At 49.3% G+C, this 18,128-nt stretch overlaps 1 protein-coding gene across 1 annotated transcript in view; it reads left to right on the top strand.

Moving 5' to 3' along the window:
- LOC134927294 (macrophage mannose receptor 1-like) overlaps positions 1 to 18,128 on the top strand; it is a 407,906-nt gene that overhangs the window by 360,549 nt on the left and 29,229 nt on the right. Inside the window, exon 28 of the mRNA XM_063921539.1 lies at positions 9,125 to 9,292. Within this exon, the coding sequence (XP_063777609.1) occupies positions 9,125 to 9,292 (168 nt within the window). The remainder of the gene's footprint in view (positions 1 to 9,124; positions 9,293 to 18,128) is intronic.

The raw sequence follows: 18,128 nt of genomic DNA on the forward strand, positions 1-18,128 counted from the left end.
TGGGGCGTTGAGCGGGTCCCGGGTAGGGGGGTGGCGGCGGGCAGATCCGGAGCTGTACTCCCAGTCGCAGAGGAGGGTGCTGGCGGCAGAGCGGCAGTGGAGCCGGATGAGCGGGGCCAGTCTGTCAGCCCTGCAGCACAGATTCATGTGCTGGCGGGGAGCAGGATTCAAAGCGGGAGATGCTGCAGGCTGTGATTGGATGGAGACTACAGGAGGTGATTGGCCGAGGAAACAGCCAGTCACCTCCTGCATTCCGCTGACAGGCTTAACACATGCAAACACATATTCAGATGAGCGCGTCCTGTGGGACCCGCTCATCTTCTAAATGTGAGTCCCGGGCGGCTGTTTCTGGGTAAAATACGCGCCATGGCGCGTTTTTGCGATCACTGACAATAATGCACATGACACAATATGCACACACCGTAATGCCCCCTACACATTATGCCACACACCGTAATGCCTGCGACACATTATGACAGGAATCGCAATGCCAGTTATACATTATGCTACACACTGCAATGCCCCTGATACATTATAGCACACACAATGTCTGTGACACAGTATGACACACACCACAATGATCCTGAGACATTATACCACATACCACAATGCCCGTGATATAGTATACAACACACCGTAATGCCTGATACATTATGACACACACCGCAATGTCCGTGATACATTATGCCACACACCGTAATGCCCATTACACATTAAGTTCTACAGTAAGGTTTCCAATTACTTTTAAATTACCTCCTCGTTGCCAGGGGTTTCATGCTCTTGGTTCCATGCACGGTGCCAGGGGTTTTCATGCTCAGGGTGTCATGCTCGTTGCCAGGGGTTTCATGCACTGGGTGTCCTGCTCGTTGCTAGGGGGTAGTGCTTGTTGCTAGGGCCGTGCTCCCAGTGCCACATATGCACCCAGTGCCAGATATTCCCCCACAGTGCCAGGTATATGCACCCAGTGCCAGATATTCCCCCACAGTGCCAGGTATATGCCCCCCCCCCAGTGCCAGATATTCCCCCACAGTGCCTGCTTCCCCCCCAGTGCCAGATATTCCCCCCCAGTGCCAGGTATATGCCCCCAGTGCCAGATATCCCCCCCCTCCAGTGCCAGGTATATGCCCCCAGTGCCAGGTATATGACCCCCCAGTGCCAGATATTCCCCCCCCCCAGTGCCAGGTATATGCCCCCAGTGCCAGATATTCCCCCACAGTGCCAGGCATATGCCCCCAGTGCCAGATATTCCCTCCCAGTGCCTGCTTCCCCCCCCAGTGCCAGGTATATGCCCCCCCAGTCACGGGTATATGCCCCCAGTGCCGGGTATATGCCCCCCCAGTGCCAGGTATATTCCCCCAGTGCCAGGTATATGCCCCCCCAGTGCCAGGTATATGCCCCCAGTGCCAGGTATATGCCCCCAGTGCCAGGTATATGCCCCCCCAGTGCCAGATATTCTCCCAGTGCCAGATATTCCCCCCCAGTGCCAGGTATATGCCCCCAGTGCCAGGTACATGCCCCCCCAGTGCCAGTTATATGCCCCCAGTGCCAGGTATATGCCCCCAGTGCCAGATATTCCCCCCCAGTGCCTGCTTCCCCCCCAGTGCCAGGTATATGCCCCCAGTGCCGGGTATATGCCCCCCCAGTGCCGGGTATATGCCCCCCCAGTGCCGGGTATATGCCCCCAGTGCCAGGTACATGCCCCCAGTGCCAGATATTCCCCCCTAGTGCCTGCTTCCCCCCCAGTGCCAGGTATATGCCTCCAGTGCCGGGTATATGCCCCCCCCCCAGTGCCAGGTATATGCCCCCCAGTGCCGGGTATATGCCCCCAGTGCCAGGTGCATGCCCCCAGTGCCGGGTATATGCCCCCCCAGTGTCGGGTATATGCCCCCCCAGTGCCAGGTATATGCCCCCAGTGCCAGGTACATGCCCCCAGTGCCAGGTACATGCCCTCAGTGCCAGGTATATGCCCCCCCAGTGCCAGGTATATGTCCCCAGTGCCGGGTATATGCCCCAGTGCCTGCTCCTCCGGCCCCCCCCCTCCCTATGTGTTGGAGGGACACGAGCGCATCGCGCGTCTCTCCTGTGTCCCTCCTGGCTCTCCCCCAGCTGTCTAATAAAGGAAGTGCCGTTCGTGAGCCAATCAGAGCTCACGAACGGCACTTGCTTCCTTAGACCGGCCGGGGGAGAGCCAGGAGGGACACAGGAGAGACGCGCGATGCGCTCGTGTCCCTCCAACACATGGGGGGGGGAGAGCCGGGGGAGCAGGGGGAGCAGGCACCGCAGCAAGGAGGGAGAGGAGATCGCAGATTGACATGCGGACGCTCGTCCGCATGTCAATCTGTTCTAAATCAGTGGCGCCCCCGCAGCCCCTCGCCCCCAAGCCACCGCGAGGACTGCGGGGGCAGTAGTTACGCCACTGAGTCTAGGGGAGTTGTAGTGGCTCCTGGGGGTATGATAATATTGTCCATGTTAAGTTAGAGGTATTGCTGGGACATCCAGGTGGAGATTACAGAGTGGTACAGAATACCAGCACATACTGCAAATCACCAAATATCTAGGGCATAGTTACAAGGTGATATCACCAAGTTCCAGAATCAGTAATAAGTAAAGAAACCTTGAATACCTTCTGAAATTTAATATATTTTCTCATACGTCCTAGAGGATGCTGGGGTCCACTTCAGTACCATGGGGTATAGACGGTTCCGCAGGAGCCATGGGCACTTTAAGACTTTTCAAGGGTGTAAACTGGCTCCTCTCTCTATGCCCCTCCTCCAGACCTCAGTTTTAGAAATGTGCTCAGGCAGACTGGATGCACTCCAGAGGAGCTCTACTGAGTTTCTCTGAAAAGACTTATGTTAGGTTTTTTATTTTCAGGGAGAACTGCTGGCAACAGTCTCCCTGCTTCGTGGGACTGAGGGGGCAGAAGTAGGAACCAACTTCCTAAAGCGTTTCATGGCTCTGCTTCTGGCTGACAGGACACCATTAGCTCCTGAAGGGAACTGAACGCTAGCCGTGCCTAGATGCTCACTCCCACAGCACGCCGTCACCCTCTTCACAGAGCCAGAAGTCAGAAGACAGGTGAGTGTTAGCAGACAGATCTTCAATCAAGAATGTGATGGCTAAAGGTACTGCGCAAACTGGCATAAGTAAGGGGCATAAGTTGCTGAGGCACGGTCCTACCCCCGCCAGTATAAAAAATTACCTCATAAAAGCTGAGGAGAAACACGCCACTGAAGAGTGGAGCTTCCTCCTCAGTCAGCCAGCACACTGCTCAGACCATTTTCTCTCTCTCCTCAGGCTGCAGAGACAACGCTGGTCCTCCTCCACTACTAAACAAATATCAGGGTGCAAAACAGGGGGGCCACAGTGAATTTGGTGCTATATAATTGTGTGATTAGCATTATAAAAGCGCTGCATGTCAGTGGGAATTTTGTGTTCAGAGACATTGTGTTACTGGTGCTGGTTTGTGAACTGGCAAATCCTATCTGTGTCCTTCTGACAGATTTTACTGTGGGTCTGTCCCCTATAAGTCCCGGAGTGTCTGTGGTGTGGTTGTGCACGTGTGTGACATGTCTTTGGCAGGGAACTCTTCCTCTGTGGGAGACATGTTAGTGACACAGAGGTGTAATATGACACCAAGAGCCTGACTGGGTGAAAGGTTACATGATAGTGTGAATCATGGTGGTCATTCCGAGTTGTTCGCTCGGTAAATTTCATCGCATCGCAGCGATTTTCCGCTTAGTGCGCATGCGCAATGTCCGCACTGCGACTGCGCCAAGTAAATTTGCTATGAAGTTAGTATTTTTACTCACGGCTTTTTCATCGCTCAGGAAATGGGTGTTTCTGGGCGGAAACAGGCCGTTTTATGGGCGTGTGGGAAAAAACGCTACCGTTTCCGGAAAAAACGCGGGAGTGACTGGAGAAACGGGGGAGTGTCTGGGCCAACGCTGGGAGTGTTTGTGACGTCAAACCAGGAACGACAAGCACTGAACTGATCGCAGATGCAGAGTAAGTCTGAAGCTACTCTGAAACTGCTAAGAAGTTTGTAATCGCAATATTGCGAATCTTTCATTCGCAATTTTAAGATGCTAAGATTCACTCCCAGTAGGCGGTGGCTTAGCGTGAGCAACTCTGCTAAAATCGCCTTGCGAGCGAACAACTCGGAATGACCACCCATATCAGTAAGAGGTTGAACTGAATCTCATACAGAAAACTGAATATAATCTGTTGAAGATGTGATTTTTAATAGTTCTGCCTTTCATCCACAGGGACCCCTCTGGGTCACATACAAATCTGCACAAGTAGTACAAACTGATACCGACACGGACTCTGATTCCTGTGTCGACACTAGTGATTCCTAAGTTAGCAATAAGCATTCAAAACATGTTTTAGCTATAAAGGAGGTGTTAGAAGTTACGAAGCCCCCTCTTTTACCACAAGGAGAGGGTTTACTTTAGTAAAGAAGTAAGGTAATTTTCCCCCCACCTCAGGAGTTGAACAGTCTCTTAAAGGGAGTCTGATTTAACCTGAAAAGAAATTTCAGATTCCCAAAAGGAATTCAGGCAGCTTACCTTTTTCCAAAAGGTGGGAGTCACTCTGCATTTTAGACAAAGCCCTGTCATAAAAGAGGAAAGGTGTTTCTCCTTGCGCCTGAATGGCTTCACTTAAGGAGCCGACAGACCGCAAGTGAGTGAGGTGATCTATTGATGTGGCCAATGGGACACTACTCAGGCCTACCATTGTCTGTGCGTGGGTGAGTAGTGCTATTGAAAAGTGGTCAGAAAACTTGTCATTAGATATTGCCACAATAGATGGAGACGAGATACTCCTAATGTTAGGTCATATCAAAGACGCGGCTGCGTACGTACTAGAAACCATGAAATATATTGGTCTCTTGGGATCAAGAACCGCTACCATGGCAGTATCGGCTCGAAGGGCGTTGTGGATTCGCCAGTGGAATGCTAATGCAGATTCCAAAAGAAATATGGAGGCTCTCCCGTATAAAGGTGAGGCCTCGTTTGGTGATGGGCTGGATGCGCTAGTCTCGCCGGCTACCGCAGGTAAGTTGACATTCTTGCCTTATGCTCCTACACCGGCGAAAAAGACACATCACTCTCACATGCAGTCCTTTCAGCCCAACAAATACAAAAAGGCCAAAGGTTCCCTCTTCTTTGCAGGTAGGGGAAGGGGAAAAGGAAAGAAATCCGCAGCGTCTCCCGGATCGCAGGAGCAGAAGTCCACCCCTGCTTCTGTCAAATCTGCAGCATGACGCTGGGGCTCAACTTGGGGAGTCCGCTCGGATGGGAGCATGTCTGAAACTTTTCAGTCAAATCTGGATTCGATCTGGCCTGGACCCATTGGTCTTACAAATAGTGTCCCATGGGTACAAACTAGACTTTCAAGACGTCCCTCCATGCCGATTTTTTAAATCAACCTTGTCAGCTTCTCTTCCAGAAAAAGAGGCAGTAACAACAGCAATTCAAAAATTATGTCAGGATCAGGTCTTTGTCCTGGCACCCTTGTGACAGCAAGGAGAAGGTTTTTATTCAAGCCTCTTCGTAGTTCCGAAGCCGGACCGCTCGGTCAGACCCGATTTTAAACCTGAAAAATCTGAATCTCTACCTGAAAAGGTTCAAGTTCAAGATGGAATCCCTGAGGGCAGGGATTTCCAGTCTTGAGGAGGCGGACTTTATGGTGTCAGTAGACATAAAGGATGCTTACTTGCATGTTCCCATTTATCCTCCTCACCAAACTTACTGTATCTGAGATTCGCAGTACAAGTTTGCTATTACCAGTTCCATACGTTGCCATTCGGACTCTCCACGGCATCGAGGGTATTCACCAAGGTGATGGCGGAGATGATGGTCCTCCTTCATCAAAAAGGAGTCAATATAATTCCTTATTTGGACTATCTTCTGATAAAAGCGAGATCCAGGGAACAGTTGGTGCAGAACATCGCACTGTCCCTGTCAATACTCCAACAACACGGTTGGATCATGAATTTTCCAAAGTCGCAGTTGGAACCGACGACAAGTTTGTCCTTTTTAGGGATGATTCTGTACACAGAAGTACGGAGAGTATTTCTTCCAGTGGAAAAGGCTCTGGAAATCCAGGAAATGGTCAAACAAATATTGAAATCAACAAGCGTGTTGATCCATCAATGCATTCGGTTGTTGGGGATAGTGGTAGCGGCCTACAAGGCCATACAGTTTGGCTGATTTCAAGCCAGAGTATTCCAGTGGGACCTGTTGGACAAGTGGTACGGATCCCATCTACACATGCACCGGAAAATAATCCTGTCACCCAAAGCCAGGATTTCGCTCCTGTGGTGGCTACACAGTTCTCATCTACTAGAGGGACGCAGATTTGGGATTCACAACTGGGTCCTAATAACCACGGATGCATGTCTCCGAGGCTGGGGACCTGTCACACAGGGGGAAAGCTTCCAAGGAAGATGGTCAAGTCAGGAAGCCTGCCTTCACATAAACGTTCTGGAATTGAGAGCCATTTACAACAGCCTTCTACAAGCGGTACATCTTCTTCAAGATCATCCCGTGCAGATCCAGTCGGACAATGTAACAGCAGTCGCATACATAACAGGCAAGGCGGAACCAAAAGCAGAGTGGCAATGGCAGAGGTGACAAGGATTCTCCTCTGGGCAGAAAGACATGCAAGAGCTCTGTCAGCAATTTTCATTCCGGGAGTGGACAACTGGGAAACAGACTTCCTCAGCAGACACGATCTCCATCCAGGAGAGTGGGGCCTCCACCAAGAAGTCTTCGCAGAGGTGACAAGTCTTTGGGGAGTTCCTCAAGTAGACATGACGGCATCTCATCTAAATAAGAAGCTTCAGAGATATTGTTCCAGGTCGAGAGACCCTCAAGCAATAGCAGTGGGTTCACTGGTGACCCAGTGGGTGTTTTGGTCGGTATATGTTTTTCCTCCACTTCCACTGATTCCAAAAGTTCTCAAAATAAGAAGAAGAACAAGAGTTCGAGCAATCTTCATTGTCCCAGACTGGCCAAGGAGGGCTTGGTACCCAGATCTTCAGGAGTTGCTCATAGAAGATCCTCTGCCTCTTCCTCCTCGAGAGGACCTACAACAGCAGGGGCCATGTGTGTATCAAGACTTACCGCGGCTATGTTTGACGGAATGGCTGTTGAGCGTCGGATCCTAGCCCGAAAGGGTATTCCCAAGGAAGTCATCCCCACTCTTATTCAGGCCAGGAAAGGAGTAACGTCTAAACATTACCACCGTATTTGGAGAAAATATGTGTCTTGGTGTTAATCCAAGAAGACTCCTACGGAAGAGTTTGAGTTGGGACGTTTTCTCCATTCTCTGCAGGCTGGTGTGGATGCGGGCCTTAGATTGGGGTCAATCAAGGTCCAGATTTCGGCCTTATCAATTTTCTTTCAAAAACAATTGGCCTCCTTTCCAGAAGTTCACACGTTCGTGAAAGGGGTTCTGCATATCCAGCCTCCATTTGTGCCTCTAGTGGCACCATGGGACCTTAATGTGGTGTTGCAGTTCCTTCAATCAGATTGGTTTCAACCTCTGCAGGAGATAGAATTGAAGTTTCTCACTTGGAAAGTGGTGATGTTTTTGGCCTTGGCATCTGCAAGGCGGGTGTCTGAGTTGGGGGCTTTGTATCACAAAAAGCCCTTACCTGATCTTCCCTGAAGATAGGGCAGAGTTAAGAACAATTTCTTCCAAAGGTGGTTTCGTCCTTCCACATAAACCAACCTATTGTGGTGCCAGTAGCTACTGACACTTTCACTGAGTCACAGTCTCTAGATGTGGTTAGAGCTTTGAAGATATATGGCGCAAGAACAGCTCGGTTACGGAAAACAGAGGCTCTGTTTGTCCTGTATGCTCCCAGCAAGATTGGGTGTCCTGCTTCTAAGCAGACTATTGTGCGCTGGATCAGAGGGACAATTCAGCACGCTCATTCTACGGCAGGCTTGCCGGTACCAAAGTCGGTGAAGGCCCATTCTACCAGGAAAGTGGGCTCATCCTGGGCGGCTGCCCGGGGCGTGTCGCCTTTACAACTTTGCCGAGCAGCTACTTGGTCAGGGTCAAACACATTTGCTAAATTTTATAAGTTTGACACTTTGGCCGATGACGACCTCAAGTTTGGTCAATCGGTGCTGCAGGGTCATCCGCACTCTCTCGCCCGTAATGGAGCTTTGGTATAACCCCATGGTACTGAAGTGGACCCCAGCATCCTTTAGGACTTATGAGAAAATAAGATTTTAATACCTACCGGTAAATCCTTTGCTCCTAGTCCGTAGAGGATGCTGGGCACCCGACCCAGTGCGTACTTTACCTGCAGTTTGTTCTTTATAGTTACACAAGTTGTGTTTCATTTGTTTTCAGCGTGTTGCTGTAAATGGTTTATGCCTGTTGGCATGTGTCATATTGAATGCCATGTTGTGCGGATATTTGAGGTGTGAGCTGGTATGAATCTCACCATTAGTATAAAACTAAATCCTTTCCTCGAAATGTCCGTCTCCCTGGGCACAGTTCCTCTAACTGAGGTCTGGAGGAGGGGCATAGAGGGAGGAGCCAGTTCACACCCTTGAAAAGTCTTAAAGTGCCCATGGCTCCTGCGGAACCGTCTATACCCCATGGTACTGAAGTGGACCCCAGCATCCTCTACGGACTAGGAGAAAAGGATTTACCGGTAGGTATTAAAATCCTCTTATAATTCTTTTCTCAGGGCTCATTGGTATTTAATGTGTTTTATAGACTACAGGTTATTAGTTTACTGTTTTTACCCCCCTTTGTAGATAGTTGTGCATCTGAATACAGTATGCAAGGTCCAAGACATCTGTAGAGGCTGAAATACCACTTTAGATGCATCCATAAGTCAAACCTTGCACCAGCCCCATGCTAGGTGCAGATTCTCCATCAGAGTATGGCCTCCAATGTGAGAGGTTGTGTGTCTGAGTTCACAATCACTACATCTACATACCCTCGTAATTCTCATAACATGCCCATAAGACAGACCATGAAGATGTTATATGGCATGCTGCTCCTCTACACACAAATGGGAGAGCACTACCTATTGGTGGGATGTCCTAAAATCGCTATTAAATTAGCAGATATCTGTGTTTACTTCTAGAAAAGTGGCTCTGGTTGGACAATACGCCATTGGACTTTGTAAATTGGGATACCGTTGAACCATCCGAGCAAGCAGATGAACAGTGTGTGGAAATATATTCCACAAAAGGGACGTGGAACAACATGTATTGCACCGCTTACAGGGGATACGTATGTAAGAAATTAAAAAGTAAGTAACTGTGGGCTCAGCTCATCCCTACCCATAACATGCTTTGTCTCAGCATCCACCAATGGGGACCACCAAGGAAGCTGCACATGTGCATATACTTTAAACCTATAATATACAGTGCTGATGACAAGTGTAAACCTCTTACTGCAATACATAATGATAGATTTCTCAAGGGCTTGATAAATGGACCCCCTACCCTGTATTAACCAATCAGTCAAACTAGACACGGGTCTTGGACAGTGGGGAACCGTGGACATTTTACTATGTTTTCTGCATCCACTTTTTTATTATTTTCTTTTCTTTTTTCTATTCTACTGGTTTTAATCAGTATCTGGATGATAGATCTGCAATGTCTAAGCAACATGCATTATGTGGAAATGTACAAAAGGTCGATGGTACAAAGGTCCGTAAAAAGGGAAGGGCGAGATTACGCACATACCTACAGTAATCTCAAAATACACATAATATGTCAGCCCAACATAGAAGGCAATATCATATGAAAATGACTATTTGAAAAATCACTGAGTTAGTGCTCCCAAGAGTCACACAATATTACAGGTATATGGAGACAGAGAACACTCATTTTGCTGGGGCACTCTTCTTAAATCATAATTTCTCTGACGTCCTAGTGGATGCTGGGAACTCCGTAAGGACCATGGGGAATAGCGGGCTCCGAAGGAGGCTGGGCACTCTAGAAAGATTTATGACTACCTGGTGTGCACTGGCTCCTCCCACTATGACCCTCCTCCAAGCCTCAGTTAGATTTTGTGCCCGGCCGAGCCTTTAGAAAGAAAGTATAGAAATTAGGTTTTTTATTTTCAGTGAGACCTGCTGGCAACAGGCTCACTGCAGCGAGGGACTAAGGGGAGAAGAAGCGAACCTGCCTGCTTGTAGCCAGCTTGGGCTTCTTAGGCTACTGGACACCATTAGCTCCAGAGGGATCGACCGCAGGCCCAGTCCTTGGTGTTCGGTCCCGGAGCCGCGCCGCCGTCCCCCTTACAGAGCCAGAAGCAAGAAGAGGTCCGGAAAATCGTCGGCAGAAGACATCAGTCTTCACCAAGGTAGCGCACAGCACTGCAGCTGTGCGCCATTGCTCCTCACACACACTTCACACTCCGGTCACTGAGGGTGCAGGGCGCTGGGGGGGGGCGCCCTGAGAAGCAATAATAACACCTTGGCTGGCAAAAATACCACAATATATAGCCCCAGAGGCTATATATGTGGAAAATACCCCTGCCAGAGTATAGGAAAAAGCGGGAGAATAGTCTGCGGAAAAGGGGCGGAGCTATCTCCTTCTGCACACTGGCGCCATTTTCCCTCACAGCTCCGCTGGTAGGAAGCTCCCTGGCTCTCCCCGCAGTCTACACTACAGAAAAGGGTAAAAAAGAGAGGGGGGGCACTAAATTTAGGCGCAGTATACATTTATATAGAAAAAGCAGCTATAGGGGACATAACTCAGTTAGTCCCTGCATTATATAGCGCTCTGGTGTGTGCTGGCATACTCTCACTCTGTCCCCCCAAAGGGCTTTTGTGGGTCCTGTCCTCTGTTAGAGCATTCCCTGTGTGTGTGCGGTGTGTCGGTACGGCTGTGTCGACATGTTTGATGAGGATAATGATGTGGAGACGGAGCAGATGCCTTTAGAAGGGATGTCACCCCCTGCGGGGCAGACACCTGAGTGGATGAGCTTATGGAAAGAAATGAGTGCACGTATAGACTCCTTGCATAAGAAATTTGACGACATGCCAAATGTGGGACAGCCGACTTCTCAGCTCGTGCCTGTCCAGGCGTCTCAAAGGTCATCAGGGGCTCTGAAACGCCCGCTACCTCAGATCGCAGACGCAGATGTCGACACTGATACTGACACCAGTGTCGACGACGATGAGTCTAACCTGATGCCCACTAAGGCCATTCACTGCATGATTGAGGCAATGAAAGAGGTGTTACACATTTCTGATATAAATACAGGTACCACTAAAAAGGGTATTATGTTTGGGGAGAAAAAACTACCCGTAGTTTTTCCCCCATCAGATGAATTAAATGAAGTGTGTGAAGAAGCGTGGGCTTTCCCTGATAAAAAATTGGTAATTCCTAAGAAGGTACTAATGGCGTTCCCTTTCCCGCCAGAGGATAGGTCACGTTGGGAAACACCTCCTAGGGTGGATAAAGCGCTCACACGTTTGTCTAAAAAGATGGCACTACCGTCTCCGGATACGGCCGCCCTCAAGGAACCTGCTGATAGAAAGCAGGAGGCGATCCTGAAGTCTGTATACACACACTCAGGCATTATACTTAGGCCAGCTATTGCGTCAGCATGGATGTGCAGTGCTGCCGCTGCGTGGTCAGATAAACTGTCAGAAAATATTGACACACTAGACAGAGACACGATTCTGCTAACCATAGACCATATCAAAGACTCAGTCTTATATATGAGAGATGCACAGAGGGAAATCTGCCGGCTGGCATCTAAAGTAAGGGCATTGTCCATTTCTGCTAGGAGAGGCTTATGGACTCGCCAGTGGACAGGAGATGCAGATTCTAAAAGGCACATGGAAGTTTTGCCTTATAAGGGTGAGGAATTATTTGGGGAGGGTCTCTCGGACCTAGTTTCCACAGCAACGTCTGGGAAGTCAGCATTTTTACCCCATGTCCCCTCACAGCCTAAGAAGGCGCCGTTTTATCAGGTTCAGTCCTTTCGGACCCAGAAAAACAAGCGTGGAAAAGGCGGGTCTTTTCTGTCCAGAGGCAGAGGTAGGGGAAAAAGGCTGCAACAAACAGCAGGTTCCCAGGAGCAAAAGTCCTCCCCTGCTTCTTCTTCCAAGTCCGCCGCATGACGGTGGGGCTCCACAGGCGGAGCCAGGTACGGTGGGGGGCCGCCTCAAGAATTTCAGCGATCAGTGGGCTCGCTCACAGGTAGATCCCTGGATCCTTCAAATAGTATCTCAGGGGTACAAACTGGAATTTGAGGCGTCTCCACCCCACCGGTTCCTAAAATCTGCCTTGCCGATTGCTCCCTCAGACAGGGAGGCGGTGCTAGCGGCAATTCACAAGCTGTATCCCCAGCAGGTGATAATCAAGGTACCCCTACTTCAACAAGGCCGGGGTTACTATTCCACACTATTTGTGGTGCCGAAACCGGACGGTTCGGTGAGACCCATTTGAAACTTGAAATCCTTGAACACATACATAAAAAAATTCAAGTTCAAGATGGAATCGCTCAGGGCGGTTATTGCAAGCCTGGACGAGGGGGATTACATGGTATCCCTGGACATCAAGGATGCTTACTTGCATGTCCCCATTTACCATCCTCACCAGGAGTACCTCAGATTTGTGGTACAGGATTGCCATTACCAATTCCAGACGCTGCCGTTTGGACTGTCCACGGCACCGAGGGTATTTACCAAGGTTATGGCGGAAATGATGATACTCCTTCGAAAAAAGGGAGTTTTAATTATCCCGTACTTGGACGATCTCCTAATAAAGGCGAGGTCCAAGGAACAGTTGTTGGTGGGAGTAGCACTATCTCAGGAAGTGCTGCACCAGCACGGCTGGATTCTGAATATCCCAAAGTCACAGCTGGTTCCGACGACACGTCTACTGTTCCTGGGTATGATTCTGGATACAGTCCAGAAAAAAGTGTTTCTCCCGGAGGAGAAAGCCAGGGAGTTGTCATCTCTAGTCAGAGACCTCCTGAAACCAAAACAGGTATCGGTGCATCACTGCACGCGGGTCCTGGGAAAGATGGTAGCTTCTTACGAAGCAATTCCCTTCGGCAGGTTCCATGCCAGAATCTTTCAGTGGGACCTGTTGGACAAATGGTCCGGATCGCATCTTCAGATGCATCGCTTAATAACCCTGTCTCCAAGAACCAGGGTGTCTCTACTGTGGTGGCTGCAGAGTGCCCATCTTCTAGAGGGCCGCAGGTTCGGCATACAGGACTGGGTCCTGGTGACCACGGATGCCAGCCTTCGAGGCTGGGGGGCAGTCACAAGGGGAAGAAACTTCCAAGGACTATGGTCGAGTCAGGAGACTTCCCTTCACATAAATATTCTGGAACTAAGGGCCATTTACAATGCCCTAAGTCAAGCAAAATCCCTGCTCCTACACCAGCCGGTGCTGATCCAGTCAGACAACATCACGGCAGTCGCCCATGTAAATCGACAGGGCGGCACAAGAAGCAGGATGGCAATGGCAGAAGCCACAAGAATTCTCCGATGGGCGGAGAATCATGTACTAGCACTGTCAGCAGTGTTCATTCCGGGAGTGGACAACTGGGAAGCAGACACGACCTCCACCCGGGAGAGTGGGGACTTCATCCAGAAGTCTTCCAGATGCTGGTAAACCGTTGGGAAAAACCACAGGTGGACATGATGGCGTCCCGCCTCAACAAAAAGTTAAAAAGATATTGCGCCAGGTCAAGGGACCCTCAGGCGATAGCTGTGGACGCTCTAGTGACACCGTGGGTGTACCAGTCGGTTTATGTGTTCCCTCCTCTGCCTCTCATACCAAAGGTATTGAGAATAATAAGAAAGCGAGGAGTAAACACAATTCTTGTGGTTCCGGATTGGCCAAGACGAGCGTGGTACCCGGAACTTCAAGAGATGATCTCAGAGGACCCGTGGCCTCTGCCGCTCAGACAAGACCTGCTACAGCAGGGGCCCTGTCTGTTCCAAGACTTACCGCGGCTGCGTTTGACGGCATGGCGGTTGAACGCCGGATCCTGAAGGAAAAGGGCATTCCGGAGGAAGTCATTCCTACGCTTATTAAAGCCAGGAAAGATGTTACGGCAAATCATTATCACCGCATATGGCGGAAATATGTTGCATGGTGCGAGGCCGAAAAGGCCCCAACAGAGGAATTTCAACTAGGTCGATTTCTGCATTTCCTGCAAGCAGGAGTGAATATGGGCCTAAAACTAGGCTCCATTAAAGTACAGATCTCGGCTCTGTCGATTTTCTTTAAAAAAGAACTAGCTTCAGTACCTGAAGTTCAGACATTTGTGAAAGGAGTGCTGCATATTCAGCCCCCGTTTGTGCCTCCTGTGGCACCTTGGGATCTCAACGTGGTGTTGAGTTTCTTAAAATCACATTGGTTTGAGCCACTAAAAACCGTGGATCTGAAATATCTCACGTGGAAAGTGGTCATGTTATTGGCCTTGGCTTCAGCCAGGCGAGTGTCAGAATTGGCGGCTTTTTCATGTAAAAGCCCTTATCTGATTTTCCATATGGATAGGGCAGAATTGAGGACTCGTCCCCAGTTTCTCCCTAAGGTGGTGTCAGCGTTTCACCTGAACCAGCCTATTGTGGTGCCTGCGGCTACTAGGGACTTGGAGGACTCCAAGTTGCTAGACATTGTCAGGGCCCTGAAAATATATGTTTCCAGGACGGCTGGAGTCAGAAAATCTGACTCGCTGTTTATCCTGTATGCACCCAACAAGCTGGGTGCTCCTGCTTCTAAGCAGACTATTGCTCGCTGGATTTGTAGTACAATTCAGCTTGCACATTCTGTGGCAGGCCTGCCACAGCCAAAATCTGTAAATGCCCATTCCACAAGGAAGGTGGGCTCATCTTGGGCGGCTGCCCGAGGGGTCTCGGCTTTACAACTTTGCCGAGCAGCTACTTGGTCAGGGGCAAACACGTTTGCAAAATTCTACAAATTTGATACCCTGGCTGAGGAGGACCTGGAGTTCTCTCATTCGGTGCTGCAGAGTCATCCGCACTCTCCCGCCCGTTTGGGAGCTTTGGTATAATCCCCATGGTCCTTACGGAGTTCCCAGCATCCACTAGGACGTCAGAGAAAATAAGAATTTACTCACCGGTAATTCTATTTCTCGTAGTCCGTAGTGGATGCTGGGCGCCCATCCCAAGTGCGGATTGTCTGCAATACTTGTAAATAGTTATTGCTAACTAAAGGGTTATTGTTGAGCCATCTGTTGAGAGGCTCAGTTGTTTTCATACTGTCAAACTGGATATAGTATCACGAGTTGTACGGTGTGATTGGTGTGGCTGGTATGAGTCTTACCCGGGATTCAAAATCCTTCCTTATTATGGCAGCTCGTTCGGGCACAGTGTCCTAACTGAGGCTTGGAGGAGGGTCATAGTGGGAGGAGCCAGCGCACACCAGGTAGTCATAAATCTTTCTAGAGTGCCCAGCCTCCTTCGGAGCCCGCTATTCCCCATGGTCCTTACAGAGTTCCCAGCATCCACTACGGACTACGAGAAATAGAATTACCGGTGAGTAAATTCTTATTTTAAAATCTTATGTTTTTATTGGTATACATTCAAAACGGTAATTCTCCCTGCTTACCGAAAGACAACACTGCTAATTAGTAGCAAATATCAGAACAGATACACACATAGAGAAAATGTACAAAATATGGAATGCAAAATACAATACAGAAATATAAGAGGCCGGATTCAAATCTTCTGCCCGTCCCCTGTCGCACCCGCCGGCGGTTTTCTAATGTTACTGCAACTACATTTCAGATTGCTACCTCCGGCAGTTACGAGATTAAATGCATGTTCTGGGCGCTGCGGAACCCTTGTGGCGCCATATAAATAAAGGATAATAATAATGTAAAGAGAACAGTTTGGGCACCCATTCGGGTCTCTTCACGATCGCGCCCAATATTTTAGTCAGGTTTTAGGCACGTCAAATGAGTGCGATCATCGCGATAGCGTTGGACATTTAAATATCGCCCCTCTATCTCCCGTCACAATTATCATTTGAATCTGGCCCAAAGTGTGTGTCAGCCAGTGCTGTAGGCAATTTGCAATAGTGGATAGGGGTCTATCCTGATAATCAGTTTATCATGGCTGCATTATTGAATTCACAAATACATTATATACTGCAGGGACGTGCAGTGAGGTAAATGGCTCAGGAGGCGCTGGCTAACACCAGAGCCAGGTTTACACACAATACAGTATATGAGCCAAAGGGTGCAGGTGCAACAGTATATACAGCTGGAAATTTGGTGAGATTTGATCAGAGATGAGCGGAAAAGATAGGTAAGGGAGGCAGTGCCTCACCTGCCATAGACTTTTTGCTCCAGAGATTTGACTATAAAAATGATTAGAATAATAATACAAAGAAGATACTTCAAACATATTCTTTGTTTCTGCTGCGGGGTACACTGGGCTCCACAAGGATAGACATTGGGGTGTAGAGTAGGATCTTGATCCGAAGCACCAACAGGCTCAAAAGCTTTGACCTTCTTCGCAAGATGCATAGCGCTGCCTCCTATATCACCCCGCCTCCGTGCACAGGAGCTCAGTTTGTAGTTGGTGCTTGCAGTGCAAGCATGTAACAGGAAGAGCTGCTCACAGCAACTCTATAAAAGCTTTTTCTGAGGAAAATAGAAGACTACAAGGGCTGCAGCAGAGGCACAGATTGTGCTGGATGTCAGTAGACATTGCCTGCTGCAGCTCCATCTCTCCCCAATCGGCGCTGTACACTCCCGTGCCCTGGTTGCCGGGTACCTACATCAGGAGGCTCCGGTTTTCTTCCAAGTTAGTCACACATGGCTGGGGCTCTCCGGGATCGCGTGGCCGCACTTCGGGAGGAGGTAAGTGGGTCCCGCTTGCGAAACCCGCACTTTATCGCGATCTGGCGCGGCCGGTCGGAGGCGGGCCGCGCACGCTGGCGGTGGACACTGTGGCAGTACAGGCTATCCCACTAGATCACCAGTGCATGGGTGCAGGTCAGGTTTTCTCTCTAAACCTTTTTTACAAGTAGCCCGCAGTACCTGGTGGTTTTGCAAGCAGAGGGGATAAGGCTTAGACCTGGAGCCCCTCCCCCAGCCCCAGGGCGCCATTTTCTGCAAATGTTCCCGCCCTGGAGCTGCATATCTGTCTCTCCCTCACTCCCTGTCAGTGTCTGCGGCGCCATTATCCCCCAGCTCACTGTTCCTGGGAATGCTTGGGCAAATCCTCCTATGTAAAGCCGCCTGGTTGTCAGTTCTGTGACTTTACAAGACACTTAAGTATTCTACCTGCCTTTTTTAGTCAGTGTTAGTTAAGAAAGAGTGCACTTAGTCAGGGTTTCCTAGTACAATTACCCTGTGATATACATCCAGTTCTTACTGTGTACTGTTATATCTATTGTTATATAGCTGTGTAAGCTGGTCCAGTGCAGTATTATTGTTAGTAATAACCTCTGCATTGTACAGACTGTGACTATTTGTGTGTGCATTTGATAGCTGAGTGGTGTCCATTTCGTGTCTTTCACTCAACCTGCTATCCCTATAGTCTATAACCTGAGGGGACTTGGTGCATCAGGTTTTATCTAATATAGGATTTTCACAAAGATATACTGTATTACGTATTTTTCTCTGTAATTTAGTCACCATATCTCTCCTTTATCTCTGCTGGTGCTGACTACACTGCGCAGAAGTTTGGGCTAGAGGTATTGTGCTGCTGACAAATTGTACTGTGTTACCTGATACTGCAAGTTATATCATGTCTGCTTCTGAGGGTAACGGTTCTGAGGCTGAACACACTGCCGGTGTTGCTGAAGCCGCAGATACCTATGAGGAGAATATAGCTGCTTTGGGCTCTGGTCCCAGTGGGACGGTGGCAACAGGGGCAAATAATGACCCGCCATGGGCCGCTTTTTGCACGCTTCTGCATACGCTAGTTTATAAACTAACACACCCTATGGGATCCCCAATGCCGGTGCAACAGTTTGTGGTACCTGCAGCTAACCCGCCGTGGGCGGACGATTTATCTGCTCAAATAAAGAAGTTGAACCAGTCCCTGACTACTAAAAAGTCTGACCGTCACTCGCCAATGTCCAAGGGGTCCTCTAAGTGAGCGCTTGTCTCCTCACAATCCACTGCTG

Source organism: Pseudophryne corroboree, chromosome 5 (assembly GCF_028390025.1).
Source record: "Pseudophryne corroboree isolate aPseCor3 chromosome 5, aPseCor3.hap2, whole genome shotgun sequence".
In the NCBI taxonomy this organism is placed as follows: domain Eukaryota; kingdom Metazoa; phylum Chordata; class Amphibia; order Anura; family Myobatrachidae; genus Pseudophryne; species Pseudophryne corroboree.